Source organism: Plecotus auritus, assembly GCF_963455305.1.
Source record: "Plecotus auritus genome assembly, chromosome: 9".
Lineage (NCBI taxonomy): Eukaryota > Metazoa > Chordata > Mammalia > Chiroptera > Vespertilionidae > Plecotus > Plecotus auritus.
Window position 1 is genome coordinate 87,811,912 of NC_137783.1, and position 26,406 is coordinate 87,838,317.

The following is a 26,406-nucleotide window of genomic DNA, read 5'->3' on the forward strand; positions in this document are numbered from 1 at the left end:
ACTTAGTTATGATAGGGACTGAACATTTTTATTTTTCTCTAATTACTGCCTTTAAATATTTCCTGTCAGATTTCCCTTCTCCTGCTCTCAATGGTCTCTAGCTTATTATATACTTTAAGGTATTGGAACAAGGCCTGTTTTTGGCTGATAAACGGTGGCTGATTTTTAGAATACTGATGTATCCAGCATTCAGCCCTCTCCATACCAAAACTTCAGTCTCACACCCCTCCTCTCCCTAAATCAGGTTTGTCCTGTGGCTAGGGGACCTGTGATAGGGCAAACGAGTTGTTATTTTTTCCTCCCCTCCCTTCTCCTGATGACTTTTTCAGATGCCGTTGGAAATATAAAGGTTGCGAGGCTGAGTGGACTGTCACTGCTGTGAAATGGCCCTCAAGGCTATCCGCACGGCAAATGCCAGATACTAACTCTCCAGTGGGCTACGTGGGATGGTTCTCTGGAGGCTTTTATAATCTATCATGCTGCCCTGATCCTGGATAGAGCAGTCTCCTCCCTCACTAATATCTTATGCTCCTGCCTCTCTCTGAGCTCTAGCCTCTAGGAACTTGCCCTAATTTTTCTCTTCCGAGGTCACTTCCTTCTGTCAGGTGGCATTGGCTCAGGCCTGGCTCGCTCTGCAGGACCAACTTCTATCCCCCAGAAAGTCTACAACCCTTTGCCCTCCCAAAAGGCTGGAATTTGTCCTATCCTTTGTGACATTTTACTCTCATTCAGCCTTTAAGGATAATTAATCAAATTTGTGACAATAAATAAATAAAAGCAGGAATTCGTTTCTACGCCCACCCTCCCAAGATTTTTCTAGCAGGTTCTGCTCCATCACTCTCTCTGCTATGGACATGCAAGTTCCTGTAGCCTAGCAAGCATTTAGTGGGGGAGTGGGAGTCGGGATTTTTCTTCCAGAGGACATTGCTATTGACACAAGGAGTTCCTCTGGAGCTTTATGTCTTGATTTGAGGGAAGTGTCCTCTTTCTTTCCCCTCCATGAAGAGAAAAGAAAACTCAGTCCACTTCCATCAGCTTTATATAGTCTGATGACTTCTCTTTTTACTTCCCTTAACCTTCTTTACATTTTCAATTCTCTGATTTTTTAAGCTGGGTTGTATTTGGCATCTTCTAGTGTCTAGCACTGTCCTTTTAAATATGGGGTCACTTAATGTGTATTGTTCTCAACTTTGAGGCTTTATTAAAACTTCTGAGATAGCCCTAACCTGTTTGGCTCAGTGGATAGAGCGTCGGCCTGCGGACTGAAGGGTCCCAGGTTTGATTCCGGTCAAGGGCATGTACCTTGGTTGCGGGCACATCCCCAGTAGGGGGTGTGCAGGAGGCAGCTGATCAATGTTTCTCTTTCATCGATGTTTCTAACTCTCTATCCCTCTCTCTTCCTCTCTGTAAAAAATCAATAAAATATATTTAAAAAACAAACAAACCAATATAAAAACTTCTGGGATAATTAGAAAGAAATACTAGCATGTGGGAGAGGATTTTAAATAGCACAGTCTAAGCCATTGGTTAACATAGAAATGGTAACTTGCCCAAAGTTCCACAGTTTGCAGCAAAGCTAAAATTAGTACACGGCTCTCCTAATTCTAAGCTATTGTTCTTCAAATGTGCTATTTTGCATTATGAAAGGAATGGTTTATTAAGAAACTATATTTAAAATAAGGTTTTGACCAAGCAGAATAGCTTCACATAATATCACCTGAGTTCATGAAAAGACCACTTTATAATCAGGTCTATTTTATTACTTGAAAAAATAAATCTCCTCAGATGGACTCCAAATAAGATTAGATTCTTGCTAATTTATTCTTCACAAAGAAAAAAACCCCACAAATTCTACTGTTTTGTTTTTTCAATCCTCACCCAAGGACATGCTTTTAAAAAAAATTTGATTTGAGAGAGAGAGAGAGAATGCTATCTGTTGCCTCCTGCACAAATCCTGACCAGGGAACCCACAACCTGAGTATGTGCCCTGACTAGGAAACCAGTGACCTTTTGGTGCACAAGATGACTCCCAACCAACTTAGCCACACCAGCCAGGGCTCTAGTGTTTTAATTTCCTCCTCAATTCATTGCATTCTATTTGATGATAACTATTTCTTAAATTCAATATATCATCATCTTTGCCATCTTTAATTTCAAACTAATCTCCTTTTTTGGTATTTATTTCTATTGCTGGCTTCACTCTTCTCCCACTTGCTGGCTCAAAACAGAAGACAAAAGCATCTTTTTGCCTCCTCTTTTTAGTCCTCATATCCAAGAAATGTCAATACTATTACATGTATCCATATATTGTTTCTAATCTCCAACCCATTGTTTCCATTCTCAGTTCTTCTACCTATAACATTTCACCTTTTTCTTGGTTGGTATATTCTTTATAATTAAACATCCTCTATTATCCTTTATAATGAAGAGGTAATATCCAAATTGACCCTCACGCCCTCACGTCACAAGATGGCCACCCCCACATCATCACAAAATGGCCGCCCCCACACCATCACAAGATGGACGCCACAAGATGGCAGCCCCCATGTCATCACAAGATGGCCGCCCCACATTACAAGATGGCCATCACAAGATGGCTGCCCCCACATTGTCACAAGATGGCAGGCAGGGGAGGGCAGTTGGGGGTGACCAGGCCTGCAGGGGAGGGTGGGCAGTTGGGGGGACCAGGCCTGCAGGGGAGGGCAGTTGGGGGCAACCAGGCCTGCAGGGGAGGGCAGTTGGGGGGACCAGGCCTGCAAGGTAGGGCAGTTGGGGGTGATCGGGCCGGCAGGGCATCAGTTAGGTGTCAATCATGCCAGCAGGAAAGCGGTTAGGTGTCAATTAGGCCAGCAGGGGAGGGGTTGGGGGCTATCAGACTGGCTGGCAGAGTAGTAAGGGGCAATCAGGCAGCCAGGCAGGCGAGTGGTTAGGAGCCAGCTGTCCCAGATTGTGAGAGGGATGTCTGAGGGGTCCCAGATTGGAGAGGGTGCAGGCTGGGCTGAGGGACACCCCCCACCCCCAGAGCATGAATTTCGTGCACCAGGCCTCTAGTTAAACCTATAATCCACATACAATTAAAAACTTATAAATATTCCTTAAAATCCAACTAACAGAATCATAGATCTAAGGATTAGATGGGAAAAATCTATTTATATCATCTACCTTCTGACTGAGAAAGCTCTTTGAAGGTGCTGTTATTTTTACATTATAATCATTACTTCATACTGAAATTTCTTTATAGAGGACTGACATACTCTCTTGAGATATAGTTAATTCTGACACTGAGCAAATATGACTGATTAGAAAAGTCTTTTTAAGCAAATTAATTCTACCTCCTATTCTTTTTTGTTGTTGTTGTTTAAATATATTCTATTGATTCCTCACAGAGAGGAAGGGAGAGGAATAGAGAGTTAGAAACATTGATGAGGGAGAAACATCGATCAGCTGCCTCCTGCACACCCCCCACCGGGATGTGCCTGCAACCAAGGTACATGCCCTTGACTGGAACCGAACCTGGGACCTTTCAGTCCGCAGGCCGATGCTCTATCCACTGAGCCAAACTGGTTAGGGCACCTCCTATTCTTATGTACTTTGATTTGTCCCTTTAGATTTTTTAGAATAATTCTAATCTTCTTATATATGAAAATTTTGTTAGCTATTTAAAGGTAATAATTGTATGATTTAGAGAACAAGATAATAGTAAGCACAAAAGCAAAACAACAAAAATAAAAAAGGATTAAAAAAAAGAAAGCGTAAGGAACCTATGAGACAATATCAGCATAAGAATATCTGTATGATAGGGGTACCAGGAGGAGAAGAGAGTGAGCAAGGGATTGAGAACTTGGTTGAAAAAATAATAGCAGAAAACTTCCCTAACCTGGTGAAGAAAATAAATTACACAAATACAAGAAGCTCAGAAGAGGACCACACCACGACATAGCATAATTAAAATGACAAAGGTTAAAGACAAAGAGAGAATCTTATAAGAAGCAAGAGAAAGATGGTTAGTTACCTACAAGGAGCTCCCATTAGCATATCAGCAGATTTCTTAATAGAAACACTTCAGGCCAGAAGGGACTGTCCTGAAATATTCAAAGTAATAAAAAGCAAGAACCTGCAACCAAGACTTATTATCCAGCAAGGCTATCATTTAAAATTGAAGGTGAAAAAAAGAGCTTCCTAGAACCCTCGCCTCCCCAAAAAAGGCTAAAGGAGTTTATTACCACCAAACCAGTATTGCAAGAAAAGTTAAAAGTGTTTCCTTTAGGAAGAAGAAATAAAATAATAATAATAATAATAATTAAAAAATAGAGGGGGGGAACAGAGGTATAAATAACAAAATGGCAATAAATTGGTAACTGTCAATATAACTTTAAATGTAAGTGGCTTAAATGCTCCAATCAAAAGACATAGGGTAGCTGAATGGTTAGAAAGCAAGGCCCATATATATGCTGTTTATAAGATATCCACCTCAGAATGAAAAATACACACAGAATAAAAGTAAAGAGATAAAAATTATTCCATGCAAATGCAAATAAACAAAATAAAAGATGGAATAGCAATTCTTATATCAGACAAAATTTACTTTAAAACAAAGGCTATAGAAAGAGAAAAAAAAGACACTACATAATGGTAAAGGGAGCAATTAAATAAGAGCATATAACCTGTGTAAACATTTAGGCACCCAACATAGAAGCACCTAGATATATAAAGCAAATTCTGATGGGCATAAAGGGAGAGACTGACAGTAATACAATCATAGTAGGGGATTTTAACATCCTATTGACATCAGTGGATAGAACTTCCAGACAGAAAATCAACAAGGAAACAGCAGCCTAACATGACACACTAGATCAGAATGATTTAGTTGATATCTTCAAAGCAGCAACATATGCATTCCTTTCAAGTGCACATGGAACATTTTCTAGGATAGACCACACATTAGGACACAAATTTAAGAAGATTGAAATCAAATTCTAGTAAGTATCTTCTCTGACCACATTGGTATGAAACAAGAAAAAAACTGAAAAATACTCAAGCAGATGGAAGCAAAATAATATGTTATTAAACAATGAATGGGTTATCAATGAGATCAAAGAAGAAATTAAAAGCTACGTGGAGATAAATGAAAATAAACACATAGGAACTCAAAATCTATGAGACACAGTGAAAGCAGTCCTGAGAGAGAAATTCATGGCATTACAAGCCTACCTCAAGAAGTAAGAAAAATCTAAAATAAACAATCTAACCCTAAATCTAAAAGAACTAGAAAAAGAAAACTAAACAAATTGCAGAGTAAGTAGAAAGCAGGAAATAATGAAGATCAGAGTGGAGATAAATGACATAGATATAAAAAATGATACAAAAGATCAATGAAACCAAGAACTGGTTCTTTGAAAAATAAACAAAATTGACAAACCACAAGCCTGACTCATCAAGAAAAAAAGAGAACCCATATTAATAAAATCAGAAATCAAAAAGGAGAAGTAACAACTAATAACACAAAAATACAAAGGACTGTAAGAAAATACTATGAACAACTATATGCCAAAAACTGGACAACCTGGGCAACATGGATAAATTCCTAGACGGATACAATCCTCCAAAATTAAATCAAGAAGAGTAAGAAAATCTGAATAGACCAACTGATGCCATATTGATGCTACATTCAATTGATCTATGTTCTTTTCATTTGGCAAATGAAAAATGATTTCTTTTTTTAAATATATTTTTATTGATTTCAGAGTGGAAGGAAGAGGGGGAGAGAGATAGAAACATTAATGATCAGAGAGAATCATTGATCAGCTGCCTCCTGCATGCCCCACACTGAGGATTGAGCCTGCAACCCCAGCATGTGCCCTGACCTGGAATCGAACCCTGATCTCAGAAATTGACACTCAAACACTGAGCCTCACTGGCCAGGCATTCCTGATAATATTCTTTGCCAAGTTTTACAATTTATTTACATAAAACATCTAACATGATCTTTTAATATGTTTTAATGCTAAAAATGTGATCATCCTAAAATGTGATCTGGTCATTGCCTATCTATTTATTTCACCCATAATTACTCTTCTTGTCATAAATTTTCTTCTTCCCTATAGCTTCTTCTCTCTTCTATATCGGTTCTTCTTCAAATACAATAAGTCTGTTTCCATTTGAAGACTTTGACCCTTGTCTTCCTCTGCTGCGGAATTTCTCCCAGATATTAATGTGGCTTGATTTTAATCAGGTGTTTATTTTTCCTTTTTTTTAAGTCCTCACCTGAGAATATTTCCCCCCCATTCATTTTTAGAAAGAGTGGAATGGAGAGGAAGAGACAGAGAGAAGCACTGATGTGAGAGAGATGCATTGATTGGTTGCCTCCCACATGCCCCCGACCAGGGCCGGGAGCCTGAAACTGAGGTATGTGCCCTTGACCAGAATCGAACCCATGATCCTTCAGTCTGCAGGCCAATGCGCTATCTGATGAGCCAAACTGGTAAGGGAGCAGGTGTTTCTTTAGAGATTTATTCAGAGTGATCTTTTTGATCATCCCATGTAAAGTAATACCTTGGTACCCTTTCACTTTACATGTCATTTACTATCTCTTTACGCTATTAAACTCTTTTTGGAAATTATCCCTATCAGACTTTGTATTAATGTGTTTCTTGCCAAGTTGTCTATTTTTTCTCCTAAAATGTGAGTTCTTCAAGAACCTAAATTTTGTTGCTCTTATTCATTGCTATATCTTTAGTGACTAAAACAATAGGCACTGAATTAATACTTGTTAAATTAATAGACAGGTAAATTCATTGGGCTAAAATATATTTAGAATTTATTAGGCCATTGGAACTGGAAATGAGAACTTTATTTTAAAAATGCCCCAAATATATAATACCTTTTACAAATTATATATGCCATTCCCATTTGGAAATTTTTATCCGTAGCTATGATTTTTGTAGAAGTCAGACTGAACCATAAATGAGACAAATATTACATTTTTTCCACTTAATCTCATTTTCAAAACCAATCAATTCCTTCAGGGATTAAGCTGAAACAATATGGATCCAGAGGACAAGTTGATATATTCTCTCTCAATTTAGGCTTTAAACAATAATAGCTCTAGCAAAGGCATCATTCGCTATTTCATCTCTGAATTACCAGAGAGGCACAGGTAGGGAGCTTTGGGAGCTCTTGAAGCTAAAGCTGCCTGACCTACATTCTGGGGGAAATGGGTCATATGAGGCCTGAGCAGCCTGATCAAAAGCACTGATGATTCACAGATTTCACATCTTCATTTTCTCTTTCTTTACTTCCTTTTTTCCCCATTGATTTTCTCCTTCCTTCCTTCCTTCCTTTCAAAATTTTACTAGCTACTTTTACAATTCCATGAACTAATTTAGGATAATTACTACTTCTTTAATTTAGGACTTCATTATGTCCAAAGGAGCTTCAGCTAAGTTTTTGGCATTGAAACAAAATGGAATGATCAGGTTAGAGAATACAAAGTTATTCATCCTCTTTAGATGTTTTCTGACCAGAAATTATTATAATGAGAAATATAACTTATGCCTCCCTTAACATAAAACAAGGACCAAACAATAGTTTTCTTTCATTCATTTAAAAAAACAGGCACACATACTTATAGAAAGTCTTATGTATGAAACATCAATAGAACAGACATTGTCTCTGTAGAGAATAAATGGTCTTGTATTTTATTTTATTTTACGCATATCCTGTATAATAAAAGCTTAATATGCTAAGTGCCCAGTCGTCCAGTTGTCTGTTCAACCAATCAAAGCGTAATATTCTAATGATATGCTAAGGCCGCTCAACCGCTCGCTATGACATGCACTGACCACCAGGGGACAGACAGTCAACCAGGCGACTAGTCACTATGACGTGCTCCAGGGGGCAGATGCTCTGATAGGTAGGTTAGCTTGCTGCTGGGGTCCAGCCGATCGGGACTGAGCAAGATGGACTGGACATGCCCTGGAGCCCTCCCGTGGTCCCTCCCCAGCTGCCCAACCTCCTGAGTCTCTCCCTGGCCTCGATCATGCACCAGTGGGGTCCCCTGACCTGGCCTGCACCCTCTTGCAATCCAGGACCCTTCAGTGGATGTCAGAGAGCTGGTTTCTGCCCAATCCCACAGGCCAGGCCAAGGGACCCCACTGGTGCACAGATTTGTGCACCGGGCCTCTAGTAAGAATCATAATAGCAAAATATGGAAGTATTAAAAAGGAAAAGATAATCACTTAAAACTATATTTATCTCTGATCTGGACCATTGGATGGTTCCACCATACTCTAAATCTATGCTGAGATTAAGATCATGCAGAAAGCACAGCCACCATTATAAGCACATCATTAGGAATAACTGAGTTCTCTGACAAATTTCAGTGTCAACACTACAGTGAGATTTAGAATGGAAAGCATTTTTTTCAAATACTAGAAAGTTAAATATTGTTGTTAACACCTACATCAAATAAATATCACCAAATATAAAAGTTGGCAATATTTCAAGAAATGTGTAGTTAACTTGATTGATGGTTAGCCAAATAAGATTTTCCCAAATAGCTAAAATACACAAAAGACAATATACAACACAACGGTTTTTCATTCTCACAACTAATTATACATGATTTAATTTACACATGCTATGTTTTCGGTATTTGAGTCCTGACATAAATTTATTTAAAGCCAAGAAGAGTAGAAAATTTTCCCTGCATTTCTTCTGTATCTTAATTGTGTTCAGCTTGTTTGGGTGCTCAATGAATGTATCCATCTCTCCATTTTAGATGCAGACTATACCTGTATTTGAAGCAATGAGATATAGAAAAGTAGCTGTTCTTGCTGACAAATGATTCAAATTACTAATGGATCCCCAGAAGATCATGCTAGCTATAAAACAATCTTCACCTTAAATTGACATATTTCTCATTTGTATTACTCTGATGGAAATTTATCTCTGCTTAAAAAATAATACAGTGCTCGGCTGGTGTGGCTCAGTGGTTGAGCATTGACCTATGAACCAGGAGGTCATGGTTCAATTCCCAGTTAGGGTACATGCCTGGTTGAGGGCTTGATCCCCAGTAGTAGGGGGTGTGCAGGAGGTGGCCAATTGATGATTCTCTCTCATTGATGTTTCTATCTCTCCCTGTCCGAATCCCTCTCTCTGAAATTAATAAAAACATATTATCTACACTAATAAAAGGGAAACATACAAATTGACCGTCACTTCGCAACACCCACCAGCCAATCAGAAATGAGTATGCAAATTAACCCAACAAAGGTGGCAGCGGCCCCACCCCCCAGCTGTTATGGGCCTCTGGGCAGCACACATGCAGGGCAGGACGCCTGCTATGAGGGGGAGGGCGGGGTGCGGAGGGAGCTACAGAAGCAGCACTCTGGCAGGAGCAAATACTGAAGGCGGCAGTGGCCAGAGCGAAGGCCTGGGTCCCGGGTGCCGGAGGAAAACCAGTGCCAGCAGTCAGGGGAAGGAAGGCCTATTGCACAAATCTACATGCAATGGGCCTCTAGTAAAAAATAAAATAATAATGTAGTAAATATTCATTCACAAGTTCTCATAGATACTAAATACCATATGAATTTTTGAGCATTATTTTATAATAACAAAGAGAACCAATGTACATGATTAATTTCCCATCAATAAAGATTTATCACTGTTGAAAATAATAATGGCAGCAAGAATCAGTCTACTTTAAGAAGCATGAGATAACTTTTATGACACTTTCTGGGTTACAAAACACTATGATACATATCACTTACTCTTCACCTAATACTTTAGTGGAAAATATTTTAAATAACTTTTATGTAAGAGCAATAACATAATAAATTGGTTAATTCTTTTTTTTAACCCCAAGAACATTGAGAACACATATTTGATATCATTTTTTTTAGGATGCTGAATCTGCCTCTTTAATTTATGGTTTTTATCACTCCAGAAATAACAGACAATTATAGATAACTTTTAACATTTTATTTGCCATTAAGATAAAAATAACAAAATATACCTCACTAAATTCAAGTGACACTCCCCTGCTGACAAGGAAAAATTAAATTGTCTTCTGATTAATTACATGTCTAATACCACCAGTGCAAAGCTGATAAGAGTCAGCTTGGTTTCCTTCACTGAGGTAAGCTCATTATCATCATGACTTCCTAGGGACCAATACAATGTGCACATACATAATTTTAAAATGATCATGGAGGAGCCATAATCCATTTCTCTTTCTCCCCTGCAGTAGGCAGTCAGACTTACTATTATCGGGTACCTATTTTCTGTAACACTTCTGTTTTCATTTTCCTTTTAGAGTTCGTAGGCAGCACTAGCGGACAGTGACAAAGCTCTGTGCTATTTACCACAACTGCCACCAGGAAGAAGGAGAGTATTTGTGTAAGCTTATCAATGACAGGCATTCTCTGTTCAATAGTATATCAGCCTCTTGGCAGAACAAAAAACTGTCACTCTCCAATAAAATAAATGTAACCCAATGTTGGAAAATAGGGTCAAAGTATAAGAAAAATGTTTTTTGCTGTTATTTGGTGTTTTCAAAGCAATACAGCTTACTTCAGAAACATCTGAAAGTAACTCAGGGGAAAGTAACTAGATATACTTATCTACGAAGGAGGTCACACAGCTCTGAGCAACTGGATTGCTCTCTTGTCTCACCTTCATGTTGCCTGGTATGTTGGAAGCATTTCTTCATGACACAGACATTCTTCTTCTTTCACTAGTTACCACCTATGTGACATGGAACATGTAATAGAACCTCCCAGAGTGTCATCTCTATTGAGAACAAATGATATTTTACTTGCTCAAGTACAAGAAATTGGACCACACAAGTTTCAAAATTATTTTTAATTCTAAGATTTCTAAATTTAGTTAGGATTTTTTTTTTTAAGTTTAGAAGAGATATAAATACACCTAGTTTTAATAATTAAATATTCTTGAGGAGAACCTACATGGCAACATAGGTAAACGACTGTACTCGCCACCTCCCACAACCACATCAAAATTACAACTAAAATACACAACAGCCATCACCCAGAACCACCTGAAAGCCGGCTGAATGGAAGTGCTACAACGAGAGAAGTTAAGAAGAAAGCGCATTGAGACTGGTAAGAGGGGCAGAGGTGCAGAACGGGCTGGTCCAGCACCCATGAGTACTCTTTTAATCCAGAGGGCGATCGTCTCTGCAGAGACCCCCTGGGAGGAGCAAGGAGATCAGCCCCACACCAGACCCCCAGACCAGGCTCCCAGAACTGGTCAAAGAAGTTTCCGTAACTAAAAATCAGTGGGTATTGGGGCTCAGTGACATGGAGGCTGCTGGAGACCCCGCTGTTCCTCTAAAAGGGCCGGCACACTAACTGAACTTTTAAGGGCTCACTTCCTCTGAGCTGCAGCACCAGGGTGAGGCTCTGGAGGACACAGACACATACAAGGAGGAACTGGATCGTCTGGCATCAGGGCAGGAACTCAGGGGCAGCTTTCTCCCAGACGGAGGTGCTCGCAGGGGTCATTGTTCCTGTCCTGGGACCTCCAGGGTCGCATGGCCAACTGGCAACCATTTCTGTTTGCTTTACCCTGCTGATTCCCTGATAATAAATATTAGCCACATTCCAAAAAGAGTGTAATGATTAAGAAACCCTTGGAAGGGCAATTTAAAACCTTTCGTTTTTACGGTTGTTGTTTAAACATGGAGATTGAATAAAAAACAATTTACAAAGAGCTAAGGAATGTGAGTGAAGTTACTTACAAATTTAAACATAAATCCTGAACCATACTGTCTCCTCCCAATCACTACCTCTATATATATTTGGAGGATAATACATCTCTGAAGGACAATTTAAAACACAAAAACAATAACATGGATTTGGGCGCAGAGGTTGAAATGTTGATGCTTCTTGTCACAAACAAATTTGGAACTAGGCTATATAGTCATTATGAATTCTCCAACAAATGTTTTTACACATTCTATTATGAAAAGTTTCAATTTTATTTAATTATTTCATATTGATAAAAATAGCTTTCTGATGATAAAGTTTTGGGTTGTTTTTAAGCTCAGCTAATGTGGTTAGATTACAGTGCTCTTACAGTCATTGTCTCTGAAATAAAGCTAGAGAAATATTCCATCTTCCTTTTTAAAATTTATCTTTATTGTTGAAAGTATTACAGATGTCCCTTTTTTTTCCTCCCCCTCCACCCAGCACCAGCCCCTTCCCCAGGCCTTCACCACACTATTGTCTATGTCCATGGGTTATGTTTATATGCATATAAGTTCTTTGGTTAATCTTTCCCCACCCCCAGTGCACCCCCTGCCTTCCTTCTGAGATTCCTCCGTCTGTTCCATGTTTCCATGTCTCTGGATCTATATTGTTTGCCAGTTTATTTTGTTCATTAGATTCCACATATGAGTGAGATTATGTGATACTAGTCTTTCTCTGACTGGCTTATTTCACTTAACATAGTACTCTCCAGGTCCCTCCATGCTGTCTCAAAGGGCAAGAGATCCTTCTTTTTTACTGCTGCATAGTATTCCGTAGTGTGAACGTACCACCACTTTTTTATCCACTTGTCTACTGATGGGCACTTGGGCTGGTTCCAGATCTTAGCTATTGTAAATGGTGCTGCTGTGAACATAGAGATGCATATATTCTTTCTGATTGGTGTTTCAGGATCCTTAGGATATATTTCTGCAAGTGAGATCACTGGATCAAAGGTAGTTTCATATTTAATTTTTTAGGAAACTCCATTCTGTTATCCTAATGGCCACACCCGTCTATATTCCCACCAGCAATGTACTAGGGTTCCCTTTTCTCCACATTCTTGCCAGCACTTGGCATTTGTTGATTTGTTGATGATACCATTCTGACAGGTGTGAAGTGATACCTCATTGTTATTTTAATTTGCATCCCTCTGATGATTAGTGACTTTGAGCATGTTTTCATATGTCTCTTGGCCATCTGCATGTCCACTTTGGTAAAGTGTCTATTTAGGTCCTTTGCCCACTTTTTAAATTGGATTGTTTGTCTTTCTTTTGTTAAGTTGGTTGAGTTCTCTATATATTTTGGAAATTAACCCCTTATCAGGTGTATCATTGTCAAATATGTTCTCCCATACAGTGGGCTCCCTTTTCATTTTGTTGATGGTTTCTTTTGCTGTGCAGAAGCCTTTTATTTTGATGGAGTCCCATTTGTTTATTTTCTCTTTAGTTTCCTTTGCCTTAGAAGATGTATTGGCAAACATATTGCTACAAGAGATGTCTGAGATTTTGCTGCCTATGGTTTATTCTAGAATTTTTACGGTTTCACAACTTAACATTTAAGTCTTTATCCATTTTGAATTTATTCTTGTGTATGGTGTAAGTTGGTGGTCTAGTTTCATTTTTTTGCATGTACCTGTCCAATTTCCCAACTCAAAAGTTCTGCTACTGGCCACTTCCTTTATGATAAAGTTCTGTTATTACTCTTTCCTAGAGTCTCTCCAAACTTATAGCTAACTTTTGATTCTTTCAACCTATATTTTCTCTTGTCCTTTAGAATCACTTGCTTCTTAAAATTTCTTCCTTGCCTTATGACTAATTTTCATATACATAATCCTTGGGTAATTATTTCCCTTTCCAGATAAATACTGTCTTATTTTAGGACCTAATCATATAGTGTAACTGATTACTTTTTTAATTTGTGTACATTAAGTTTCCTCTGTGCCATAAAGTTCAATAGGTTTTGATAAATGCTTAATGTCACATACACCAGTATAGTATCTTACAGAATAATTTCACCACTCTAAAAAATGGCATATGTGTCATTCACCCATTCAATCATCTCCTGACTTCAGTCCCTGGAAATCACTGATTTATATAGTCTCTATAGTTTTGCCCTTTTCAAAAGATCATATAAATGGAACCATACAATATGTGGTCTATTCAGACTGGCTTTTTTTCATTGGACAATGTGCATATTAGAATTCACCCATGTTTTTGCATGGTGTAATAGTTCATTATTATTTATCACTGAAAAGTACTACAATGTATGAAATTTCCATAGTTTACTTATCCATTTACTTATTAAAGGACATCTCTCTTGTTTCCAGTTTTGGGTTATTATTCATAAAACTCCTATAAACATTTATGTGCAGTTATTTTGTGTGAGCATAAGTTTTAAAGAACCAACCCTATATAATAAAAGGCTAATATGCAAATCGACCAAAAGGCAGAACAACAGTTGCTATGATGTGCACTGACTACCAAGAGGCAGATGCTCAATGCAGGAGCTGCTCCTTGGTGGTCAGTTGGTCAGTGTGCTCCCACAGAGGGAGCGCTGCTCAGCCAGAAGCCCTGAGCCAAGTTCATGGCTGGCAAGCACAGCAGCTATGGCTGGAGCCTCTCCTGCCTCCATGGCAGCGCTAAGGATGTCCGACTGACAGCTTAGGCCCGCTCCCAGCACTGGGCCTAAGCCATCAGTCAGACATCCCCCAAGGGCTCCTGGACTGCGAGAGAGCACAGGCCGGGCTGAAGGACCCCACCCCCTGAGTGCACGAATTTCATGCACTGGGCCTCTAGTATTGTATAATTTCATTTATATAAGGTACCCAGAATAGGCAAATAGTGGAATAAAGGTACAAAGTACTAGAATAGAAGTTACCAGGAGTTGGGGGCAGGGGGAGGGGGAGGAATGAGAAGTGATTATTCAATGGGTACGCAGTTTCTATTTGGGATGATGAAACTTTCTGGAGATAGACAGCGGTGATATTTGGACAACACTGTGAATATACTTATGCCACTGAAGAATACACTTAATACGGTTAAAATTTTAAACTTTACATTATGTATATTTTATCACAATAAAAATGTATGTATAAAAATAAAAAAAATAAAATACAATCAGGTAGGTACATGCTTAGGAGTCCAATTGTTTAATTATTTGGTAAGACTGTTTAGCTTTGTAAACACTGTGCAATCCTCTTCCAAAGTGGCTGCACCACTTTTTCTTCCAGCAATAAATGAACATTGCTGTTTTCTGCATCCTCACCAGCAACTGGCATTGTTTTTACTGGTTTGTTTTTCTAGATCTTAGCCATTCTGATATATGTAGTGGTATCTCATTGTTTTGATTGAGTACATTGTTAATATGAGTTTGTATATTCCTGTGAAATATGTCAGCCTTTTATGGCTCTCAGCCAATTTTTAAACATAGTGTTGTGTTTCCTAGTTATAAACACCCAAGATAATCCATCCATTAAGAAATGAAAAAATAGCCTTGGCCAGTGTCACTAAATGGTTAGAGCATAGGCCTGTGCACTGAAGGATCTCGGGTTCAATTCCCGGTCAAGAGCACATACCTGTGTTGTGGGTTCGCTTCCCACCTTTGGTTAGGGCTTATGTGGGAGGCAACCAATTGATGTGTCTCTATCACATCAATATATATATATCTCTCTCTCTCCCCCCTGCCTCCCTTCCACTTTCTCTGAAGAGCAATGAAACAATAATAATAATAAATTAATTAATTAATTAAAACAAATAAAACAAATAGGAGATAAAGCCATCTCTTATTTCTTTAATAGGTTTTGCCGGTTCAAAGAGCAGCAACAACATAAAATGTGCTCATGCCCTATAGTTTAATTTCCCTCATTTTCCGTAGGAGTAATCAAGTCAATGTGCTAAACAGGTCCTCTAATATGACACTCATAGACAAATAAAGGCAGTAACTACAGAAAACTATAGCATAAAATGCTAAATAATAAAGTAAATATTGAAGATAAGTAGTGACAAGTAACAAGAGTAAAAGTAAATTATTCTGTACCTCCAGAATAACTTGTTAAAATAAGAAGGTAAAGGGAAAGTTTTGAACATAATTATCCTTGAAAACTGATTTTTTCAAGTATCTAATCAATTATAAACAGATATCTACAGCAGAGAAGAAATTAATCAGTTTTTTAAAATAACTTATAGATGCTTAATACAGGTGCTTAAAAATCAAATTTCATATAAAAATGAGAAATGTCCTTTGTTTTCAACTTTTTACCAGTTTTGTCTACAATATTTGAGTAGTAACTTACCTCCAAACAGCCTCATTTTCCTACCTTCCAGTGTTGGTTCCCCTATGAGCTGGAAGCCTAGAAATTATCAGGCCGAATATTTTCATCTTTGCACAACCACAGGATAATCTCTCCTTTGAGATTTATCTCCCAGATAAATGGTCTGGGAGAATAATGTTGGACCAATACAAGAAAATAAAGCTTTGGAGTGATTTTACAGAGCAATACTCTCTCTCCACCAAGTATTACCAGATTAATAAATAAAAACACTGGACATCCGTTACATTTAAATTTTAAATAAAAGAAAATGTTGCATGGAACATACTGAAACTAAAAAAATTACTTGTTGTTTATTAAAATTCAAACCTAATTGGGAATCCTTTATTTTATCTCACAGCCTATCTCCATTCCCTTCAGTTAGTTTAGGAGTACAAAAGGTGAATAACGTTGGAAAGGTACAAGAGAAATAGACTAGATCAACTAGGAAGATCATAAAATGGCAGAGAAAGAACCTAAATAGGATAAAATGTTTGAAGACTTATTTTTTTTAGGTAACTATAATATATACCAGGGTTTTTATTTTACTTTAAATATCTCTGAAGGTATTTACTTATTTTTCACAGATGCTCTATCAACATTTTATAGAGGTCTTACCTTACCTTTCATGTCTCTTCTTAAACCTGTTTTTTCCTGGAAGAAATGGTGCTCATATATAATAACAATATATTAATACTCTTTTGTTGTTTTTATAGTTAATTACTAGTATTTCAACACAAAAGAGGTTTTATCTATATTTTAAAAGCCTGAAATACATGTAAATATGTACATTTAAACATATAACATGCATTTATTATGACTGAAATACTATATTTATATCTGTATATAAAGATATTCCTTTGAATTTCAAACAAAGTTTTGAGCCCAACCTAAATTGCAGATGACTTGTTGGCTTTAAAGAGAATCACCCATCATATGTAGTTGAAGTTACATTGATAGTACTTAATAAAAGGCCACAGCCACTGAGTTAAATCTAGCCACTGGAATGTTACATGTATAGCATTTAAATCATCACTACAATATAATTTATAGAAATTCTTAAATTTAAACAAAAAGGCTTCTGTCATATTAATTCTTAGCATTATGATAGCATTACTCCCCCAAAACCATAAACTACTTTTGCAGAATGAAATTTCTCACTTTAGATCTAAAATATAGAACAATAAGATTGATCAAAACAAAGTTAGAGAAGCCAAGACAATGAAAAAACAAACGTTGTGTTAGAGATGCCCATAAATGATTGTGTGTGTGTAATAAAGCCAGCATGATTCTGCTTTTATATGGTGAAATTTAGCATGATAATGAGATTTCTTTATAATTACCTGCTACAAATTATAAATGTATATATTACCAAATATTCTGAAGGCTAACAATGATTTATATTATAAATGAAAATCAATGACATGAGGTGGCTATTCATTTTATTAACATTTATATAGCATTTTTCTTATTAAGAGTTGTATATGACTCTTTGCAATCTAACAAAGGTTTAAGGGCTGTTTTTCTTTTGTTGAAAGTATGAATACTAATATATTTAAAAGAACACCTGAAGACATGTAATGAAGGCTTTTATATATGTTCATATCTGATACATAAAGCAGGATTTTTACCTGAAAGACACCCAGCGACTGACAGAAACAGGATTAGTTTCCAAGAGGAAGCCATGTTCTTCACTAAAATCTCTGTGTTGCAGCGTGTTAAGCAGCTCTAACGTTTCTTCATTAAAGAATGCCCTGTTGAGATAGATAACAGTTTTCAAAAACGCAGAAAGTAAACAAAAACGTGAATGCAACCCGATTTAAAAATCTCATAATAAAATGGTAAATAGCTCTCAGTGTTAAGGTCAGATTAATATATATATTTGGATATTGACAACAATAATACAATTTCTATTAGAATTAATTTAAAGTGTAACACAAAAAACTTTAGAGAAGTGATAAACTTTCCCTATCACATTTATTTATATTGCATACTTGCTTGCACATAATAAAAACATCAGGCTCTAATGGAGATAATTTTTTCCCCCACAGGGAATGTATAAGAGCTATATTTATTACATTAGACAAATTATTAGACTAGAAAAATATGGTAGAGAAACAAGTTACATTAATATATATTCCTCTAGTCTAGAACATAACTAATGATCAATTAGCCCAGTGACTTTACACATGTGCCTGTAGCTCATCTCAACCTCCATAGGGAATTTTTCTCAATTATTTAATGTCAACTGCCATTGTTTATAACTCCTGTGATGATCTATATGGTGTTATAGGTCCCTCCTTTGGTGAGCTATTTCTCTCAGCATCTTTTCCTAACCAAACCTCAGGGAAATAAAGATTTCCATGAATATTTAAATTTTTCGTCTGATGCCATTTTTATAACAATAATTACTATAGCATATTAATAACCTTTGGTTCCTTTATGTGTTCTGAAAGATACAATAAACATTAAAAATGTAAAATTCTAGCATGAAACTTCCTGCAAGAACTTGACAGATGTCCGTTAGAGATTTATATAATAAACAAGTAACTTCTGAGTTTTCAGGTGTCAGTGCAGTCCTTCTAGGCCGGGAGCGATTAAATTGCGAAACAATTGTATAGTATATTCATGACTTTTAAATAACAATTGCTTCTTGGCAATTGGTTTCTCTTATAGACTCAGAGGTTATATCTACCTTTTAGAAAACATCTTAAAAATATAGATAAACATCCCCCATCCCTGCTAAGTTGTAATTTAATATAGTTATACCCAAAGAGGAAAATATCTTATTAGTCTTCTACCTTAATAATGTTAATACCATTAATTCCATTTTATTTATACTTTTAAATCTAAGCCTTGGTAAGCTATTTTAATTACATGGCTAGGGATCAGTAATAGAGAAGAATGGTAATGAGTTACTAATGGTTGATTCTTAGCCACCCCTTCAACAGATATATTTATTATTATTATTATTTTCTTCCAAGTAAATCAGAAATAAATACAATTTGAAGAAAACATTAATTTATCACTAATATTTTTACAGTTTAAAACATTTTTATTCACTGATTTTTTTCGGAAAGAAAATCAGCACTTCACACAATTAGAGACTTAAAGTTGCTAGAACTATGAATATGATTCATGAGAACTGCATATTTAAATTGGTGAATTTTCAACCCACAATGTGAGTTCTGAGGAGCCACTATAGTTTTGCTTAACTTGTTTTGATGAGCTTCTGCTCAGCCCATGTTCCTCAAACTGATATTTCCCTTTTTATTTACAATTTCCTCTATTATCTTAAATATATGCTTATACGCACACACACATACATGTACCCATATTCACAGAAGTTAATCATAGGAGAGAGACACATGAATTGGTTGCCTCCCTGACTGAGGCCAGGGATCGAACCTGCAACCCAGGTACCTGCCCTTGACCAGAAATTGAACACCCAACCCTTCAGTCCATGGGCACTCTAACCACGGAGACAAACAACTCAGGGCAGGATGTATATCTTGACTGAGACTAACAGTTGTACATTAAACTGTTGTTATTCATGGAGAAATTGAAAGCTATAAATTCTAATTTGGAAACTATTAATCAAATACAACAAAAACCCCTCCCATTTTAAAAAGACCTTATTTCAGTGCTTAGACTATTTATCCTTATCATCTGTGATACTCAAAAAAAATATATGAAATGACATCATATTACTTTGCATTTTTCCCTTGGTTATTATAAATATTTACAAGTAAAGTAAAATAAGCAGATCATTGCTATAGTATTAAGTCATCCATTATAAATAATACATGCATTGTGCAGTTGATTGCATAGACAAGTACTTAAAAACTAGAGGCCCGGTGCACAAAATTCGTGCATGGGGAGGTGTCCCTCAGCCCAGCCTACACCCTCTCCAATATGGAACCCCTTGAGGGATGTCCGACTGCCCGTTTAGGCCCGATCCTACCAGGATCGGGCCTAAACGGGCAGTCGGACATCCCTCTCACTGTCCAGGACTGCTGGTTCCCAGCTGCTCACCTGTCTGCCTTCCTGATTGCCCCTGTTTCTGCCTGACAGCCTGATCATCCCCTAACCACTCCCCTGCCAGCCTGATTGATGCCTAACTGCTCCCCTGCCAGCCTGTTTGCCCCTAACTGCCCTCCCCTGCAGGCCTGGACACCCCTAACTGCCCTCCCCTGCAGGCCTGGTCCCCCACAACTGCTCTGCCCTACAGGCCTGGGTCCCCCCCAACTGCCCTCCCCTGCAGGCCTGGTCACCCCTAACTGCCCTCCCCTGCAGGCCTGGTCACCCCTAACTGCCCTCCCCTGCAGGCCTGGTCCCCCACAACTGCTCCGCCCTACAGGCCTGGGTCCCCACCAACTGCCCTTCCCTGCAGGCCCGGTTGCCTCCAACTTCCCTCCTCTGCTGGCCTGATCACCCACAATTGCCCTCCCTTGCAGACCTGGTCCCTCCCGACTGCTCTCCCCTTGTGTTGGCCATCTTGTGTCCACATGGGGTCAGTCATCTTTGACCACATGGGTGCAGCCATCTTGTGTGTTGGAGTGACGGTCAATTTGCATATTATTCTCTTACTAGATAGGAGGATTAGATAGGATAGAGGCCTGGTGCATGGGTGGGGGCTGGCTGGTTTGCCCTGAAGCAGGGGTGGGCAAACTTTTTGACTAGAGGGCCACAATGGGTTCTTAAACTGGACCGGAGGGCCGGAACAAAAGCATGGATGGAGTGTTTGTGTGAACTAATATAAATTCAAAGTAAAGGAGCGGAGGGGAGAGCAAGAGAACCCTCTGCTCTTTCGGCTCTGCGGGCCAGATAGAACAGCCGAACGGGCCGGATCCGGCCCGCGGGCCGTAGTTTGCCCACGGCTGCCCTGAAGGGTGTCCCGGATCAGGGTGGGGTTCCCTTGGGGCATGGGGCAGCCTGGGCAAGGGGCCTGTGGTGGTTTGCAGGCTGGCCATGGCTCCCGGTGACCCAAGCGGAGGCCCTGGGATCTGGGATTTATTTATCTTCTACAATTGAAACTTTGTAGCCTTGAGTGGAGCCAAGCCTCCTGTTTGCTCGGTGGCCACAGCCATTTTTGTTGGGATTTATTTATCTTCTATAATTGAAAGTTTGTAGCCTTAAGTGGAGGCCAAGGCAGGCCAGGGCAGGCAGAAAGCTTGGCTTCCTCCATTGCCGGGAAACCCAAGCCTCCTGCTCTCTCTGTGGCCGCAGCCATTTTGGTTGGGTTAATTTGCATACTTGCTCCTGATTGGCTGGTGGGCGTGGCTTGTGGGTGTAGCAGAGGTACAGTCAATTTGCATATTACTCTTTTACTAGATAGGATATCACATGTTTACTGGAATCTGAAATAAGATTACTAAACATATGCTATATAAATAAATCAAGTGACAGCATGTTGCCACCTGAATATAAATTAGTTATTTTTTTTTCTGAAAGATGCATATAGAAAACTGCTTCCTTTTTAATGATGTGTGTATGTGAGTGTGTAAAGATATTAAGAGAGAGAGAAAAAATATTCTATTATTGCCTGCTGATCTCTCTCCATTTCTGTAGAAACAATTTCCTATAGTTGGGCCACTTGTAGGCTATCACATAGCAGTTAGAATTATATTTTAATAACATAAATCAGGCTATATTATTTCCCTGTTTCAGTGTTTATTTATTTTTTAAATAAAATCCAAATTGCTTATGTGGTCTACAAGACCATTTTTAACCTGGTCCCCTCCTAACTTTCTGATTTCATCTTCCAGCATTCTGTACTCCAGGACCTCCACACTGATTTTCTTGTTGCTCATCAAATATGCCAAGCATTCATCATCTCTCTGCTTCCTTTGCATGGCTCCTTGATCAACAGTTTTTACCCTACTGCATAGCTTCAAATCTTTGAAGACGGCTCCTCAATTCTTCTTGAACATTCTCCTTAAAATGGCAAGCCACCCCAACCATTTCTGTCAGCCTTGCCACTGGAGTTTACTGCATTGTCCCTGCTTTATTTCTCTTCTTGGCAATTATCAGTATTACTGGGATGTAATATCCATAAAAGCAAGACTGTCTTCTTCACCTTTGTCAACACAGCATCCAGAACATACCATGCCTGTTTCCAGTAGGTATTAAATTAATCTTTTTGAGTAATAATTATTAAATAAACTGGAGCCTCTCATAAGCAATTTATTTGGCAAGAGATAATACAAGAAAGACAAATCACTATTCCTTAAATTTTCCATAATAGTAACAGCCACCATCTATGTAATTCTATGTGCCAGGCACTGTGTAATGCACTTTACTAACACAACCTCTGTTAAGTAACTTGACATCTCTTTTTTTTATATGTAGTATATATATTTTTATTGATTTCAGAGAGGAAGGGAGACGGAAAGAGAGATAGAAACATCAGTGATGAGAGAGAATCATTGATTGGCTGCCTCCTGCACGCCCCCCACTGGGGATCGAACCCAGGACCCTTCAGTCCACAGGCCGCTGCTCTATCCACTGAGCAAAACCAGCTAGAGCTTAACATCTCTTCTTTATGAAGATAACTGGCGAAGATTACATAACTAGGAAAAGCCAGAACAGATGTAAAAGTAATATAGACCTTGCAGCGATATCATCTCTTACAAAAGAACTTGGTGGCAATGTCTACAAAGTCTCCAGAAGCTCTCATCTGCCACAATCAGGGCTAGTACTGAGTTAATAAAAAATCAGTTAAAAATCATGCACTCATAACTTAAATGTTGTGACTGAACTAATATAATATAATGCTACATTATTGGGCCAATCTTATATAAGAATGATTTTTTTATGTGATAGTATTCTGGTGGAAAAATTCTTTTTTTTATTTTAACATCATGAGTCTTTTAAAAATATATATCCTGCCTGTAATGTATCATATATGATTTTTATTTTATTTAAAGTCGTGTAGAAACATGTGAAGTGGTCTGATGATAGATAGCATTCTTGAAGGTTTCTGTTATTTTTATACAGTTTCTCACACACATATAATATAATAACATTTCTTAAGTCATTCATTTTATTGAATTTGTGCAAAACTATTAGCTTTGGGTTTTTTCCATACAGACAATACTCTCATTCTTGGTGCACTCATAAGTCATTTCTCTGCATAATGTTTATGTGAATTATTTAGTAACATCAACATGTACACCCTCCATGAACAGATGGAGGAGATAATAAAGGATGTCAATTACTTGGCAAGTAAGAACAGTGGGTGTGGCCAGTATGGCTCAGTGGTTGAGCATAGACCTATGAATCAGGAGGTGACAGTTCGATTCCCAGTCAGGGCATACGCCCTGGTTGTGGGTTTGATCCCCAGTAGGGGGCATGCAGGAGGCAACCAATCAATGATTCTTTCTCATCATTGATGTTTCAATTTCTTTCTCCCCCTCCTTTCCTCTCTGAAATCAATAAAAACATATTAAAAATTTTTATAAAGAACAGTGGAAGTTGAGTAAAAGTGTTTCTACTTTGATTAGTATGTGACAAAGCTATAATAAAAGAGATTTGGAATTAAGTTTGGTGGAAAAGAATAAAATGATCAAGTATCTCTTTTTCTCTGAACCTTATTCTCTGTCTGAACTCTTTGCTAAGACTGGGACTAGTGGCACTTTTGCCTGGAATAAGTATCCTTTCCAGGCTGAACAAAGCCAGGGCGAGGCTCACAGAAAAGTAATATTGAAAAAAAGCCTTTATAAGAAACTGTATTCTACATATCCTTGAAGTTTCCTACCCCAATGCACCTGGACAAAATATAGATCATAAAACACAACAGAAGATCTGGCGGAGAAACGAAAGAATGTGTGTTGGGCTGGTCATGCTGGCTATCATACATCCCTTGAAGACCATGCAGCCGTGTCAGGAGGTGGGTGAACAGAATTCTCACTTTCAGACTTAACCAGAGTGAGTTATGATATTGTGAATCTCAATAAAATAAATTATGTTTTGTGTCCTTGACAATGTACTATATGGGTTATAGATGGAAATCTGAGCTCATAACATTTAGACATTTTGGAGGTATTTTTTAATGTGATTTTTGACAGTGTAATTAAGCATAGTTCTGCTCTATCTTTCTCATCTTTTTTAAACTAAGAACTTTTTTTTTACCTTAACAGCATTTTCCCTGAAGAAAAGTGTACATACAGCAAAGATTTCAGAAAGAGAAGCACTAGTCTTTTGAGACCTTAAGTCAACTTTGTACTTTTATTTAAAACACAAGGTTATTTAATACTACGTAGTACATTTAATAAAGGCAGAAATCAGGGTAAAAAAGACACTGACTCTAGGAATATGGTGTCAGAAATGTTCCATAATTCCTGTCATCTGGTGATTGACATAGGAGAAGGGTGAAGACAGAATAGTGGCTCACTGAGCCTGATGCCAGCCTCCATGTAAATTCTAACAGGACTTGTGTGGGATGCTGACCACCATCCATGGCCAGGTGACAGCATATTTCCCCTTCTGGTAATATTGGAACTAGGTGCCATGACAAAATTGAGTTCTTAAAATATTACAAATTATATTGTAAAATATTTTTAAATACCTCAATAAACTGATTCGAAAGGAATAAAACTTATTAAAGATCAAAACTAGATAAAAGCAGCAAGCTGAGACATGAAGCTAGTTTTCACTGTTAGGCCACTTACTAAATCCCAATCAACTTTAGGTCAGTGTTTATAGCTTGTCTGAATGTGCGGGACCAAAAAGAAAGCCTAGGGCCACATAAGGTAAAGATAAAAATTAAAAAATTCTGTGCAGGGGTGCCCAAAAGTAAGTCTACCATTGTGAGTCTGCAAGACACAGAGTTTGTTCTTGTATTATTATTTCTTAATTATTATATTCTTCATTTGTATTATAATTGTAATCCTACTTTTGCCCACCTCTGTGTATCTAGTATGCCAAAGGGCTTCAAAAATCATAGTTAGAATGAGCTAGAAATATCTCCCGACAGAAATACACTACCCAGAGAATAATAAAATAAAAATTTCAGTCTTAAACCACAAGAATGCACGAAGAGGAAAAGGAATCTCATAATTAAAAATTCACAGTCAATATTCACAAAATATATAGGAAAATATCATTATGAGTGAGAGAATCAACAGAAACAGTAAAAGTCAGAATCAGATGTTGCAAATACCAGACATTTGACTTTTGAGACACAGATGCTCAAACAAATATATGTGGTCTGCTTATAAACAAAAAGGAATTAAAATTATGAAAAATAAGAAACAGAGATAGAGAAATTTATACCCGCTAAGATAAATGGGTATAAAATATGAAATAAAGATAAACAGAATAAAGGGTACAGTTAGAATGTCTTATTTATCTAACCAGACTTCCAGAAAAAAAAAAAAAAAAGAGAATGGAATAAAATGCTACATGAAGAGATAATTGTTAAATTTTTTCAGAAATGATGAAATTGAACAATTTTAAGATTCAGGGAGGCCTGAAACACACACACACACACACACACACACACACACACACACACACACTAGTGAACACCTCAGCAAATCATTGAAAATGCTGCATGCTAAAGACAAAAAGCAACAGAGAGAAAAAGAGGTATTAATTGGAAAAGTAGGAAAATCAGGATCTCCGTTGACCTAATGATAGCAGTGATGGCATCCAAAATAGTTTGGAGTAATGTGCTGAGAAGAAATGACTGTCAATCTATAATTCTAAACACAGCAAAATTAAAGGTCACCAGCTAAATAAAGCTCTCCCCACACAATCAACAACTGAGAGGTCAAGTATGACTTAATAAAACTGGGGGAAAACTGAGTTTGTTGATAGTAACTCTTTGAAAAATAATACATGATAGTCAACAGATAGAAGAAAATATAATTACAGTCAGAAGTTCTGAAATGAGTAAAAGGAACATAACAGAAGTTAACTCATATGTTTACTATATGCCTGGAAGTGTTCTAAATGCTTTACCTTAGGGCACTCACTTAATACGGAGAGCTCCATGAGACAAATCTATTTACTCTCATTTTAAAGATGCTAAATCTGAGATAGTTAGAGGTTAAGTAAATTTTCTAAGGTTGCACAGCTATTCGGTAATGAAGAGAAAGTATATATTTCAAACTCTTTTACACAAAATTTAACACATACACAACTTCTCACATTGCATGAAACAGAAACCTAAATTGCTTAGTATCACATTAGAAGGCCTCCACAGTTTGATACCATCTATGCATCTTGTCACATCTTCCACTAGTCCACCTCAAACATTTGGGAGGCCAGCTAATTAAAATAATTTTTCATTTGTAAACCTAATTAGGGTTGTATATCTCAGAA

At 37.7% G+C, this 26,406-nt stretch overlaps 1 protein-coding gene across 1 annotated transcript in view; it reads right to left on the bottom strand.

The window, feature by feature from the left end:
• The window catches only part of CNTN5 (contactin 5), a 1,155,131-nt gene that overhangs the window by 665,039 nt on the left and 463,686 nt on the right, over positions 1-26,406 (bottom strand). The window contains exon 3 of the mRNA XM_080642588.1: positions 17,709-17,831. Within this exon, the coding sequence (XP_080498714.1) occupies positions 17,709-17,763 (55 nt within the window). The 5' untranslated portion in view covers positions 17,764-17,831. The remainder of the gene's footprint in view (positions 1-17,708; positions 17,832-26,406) is intronic.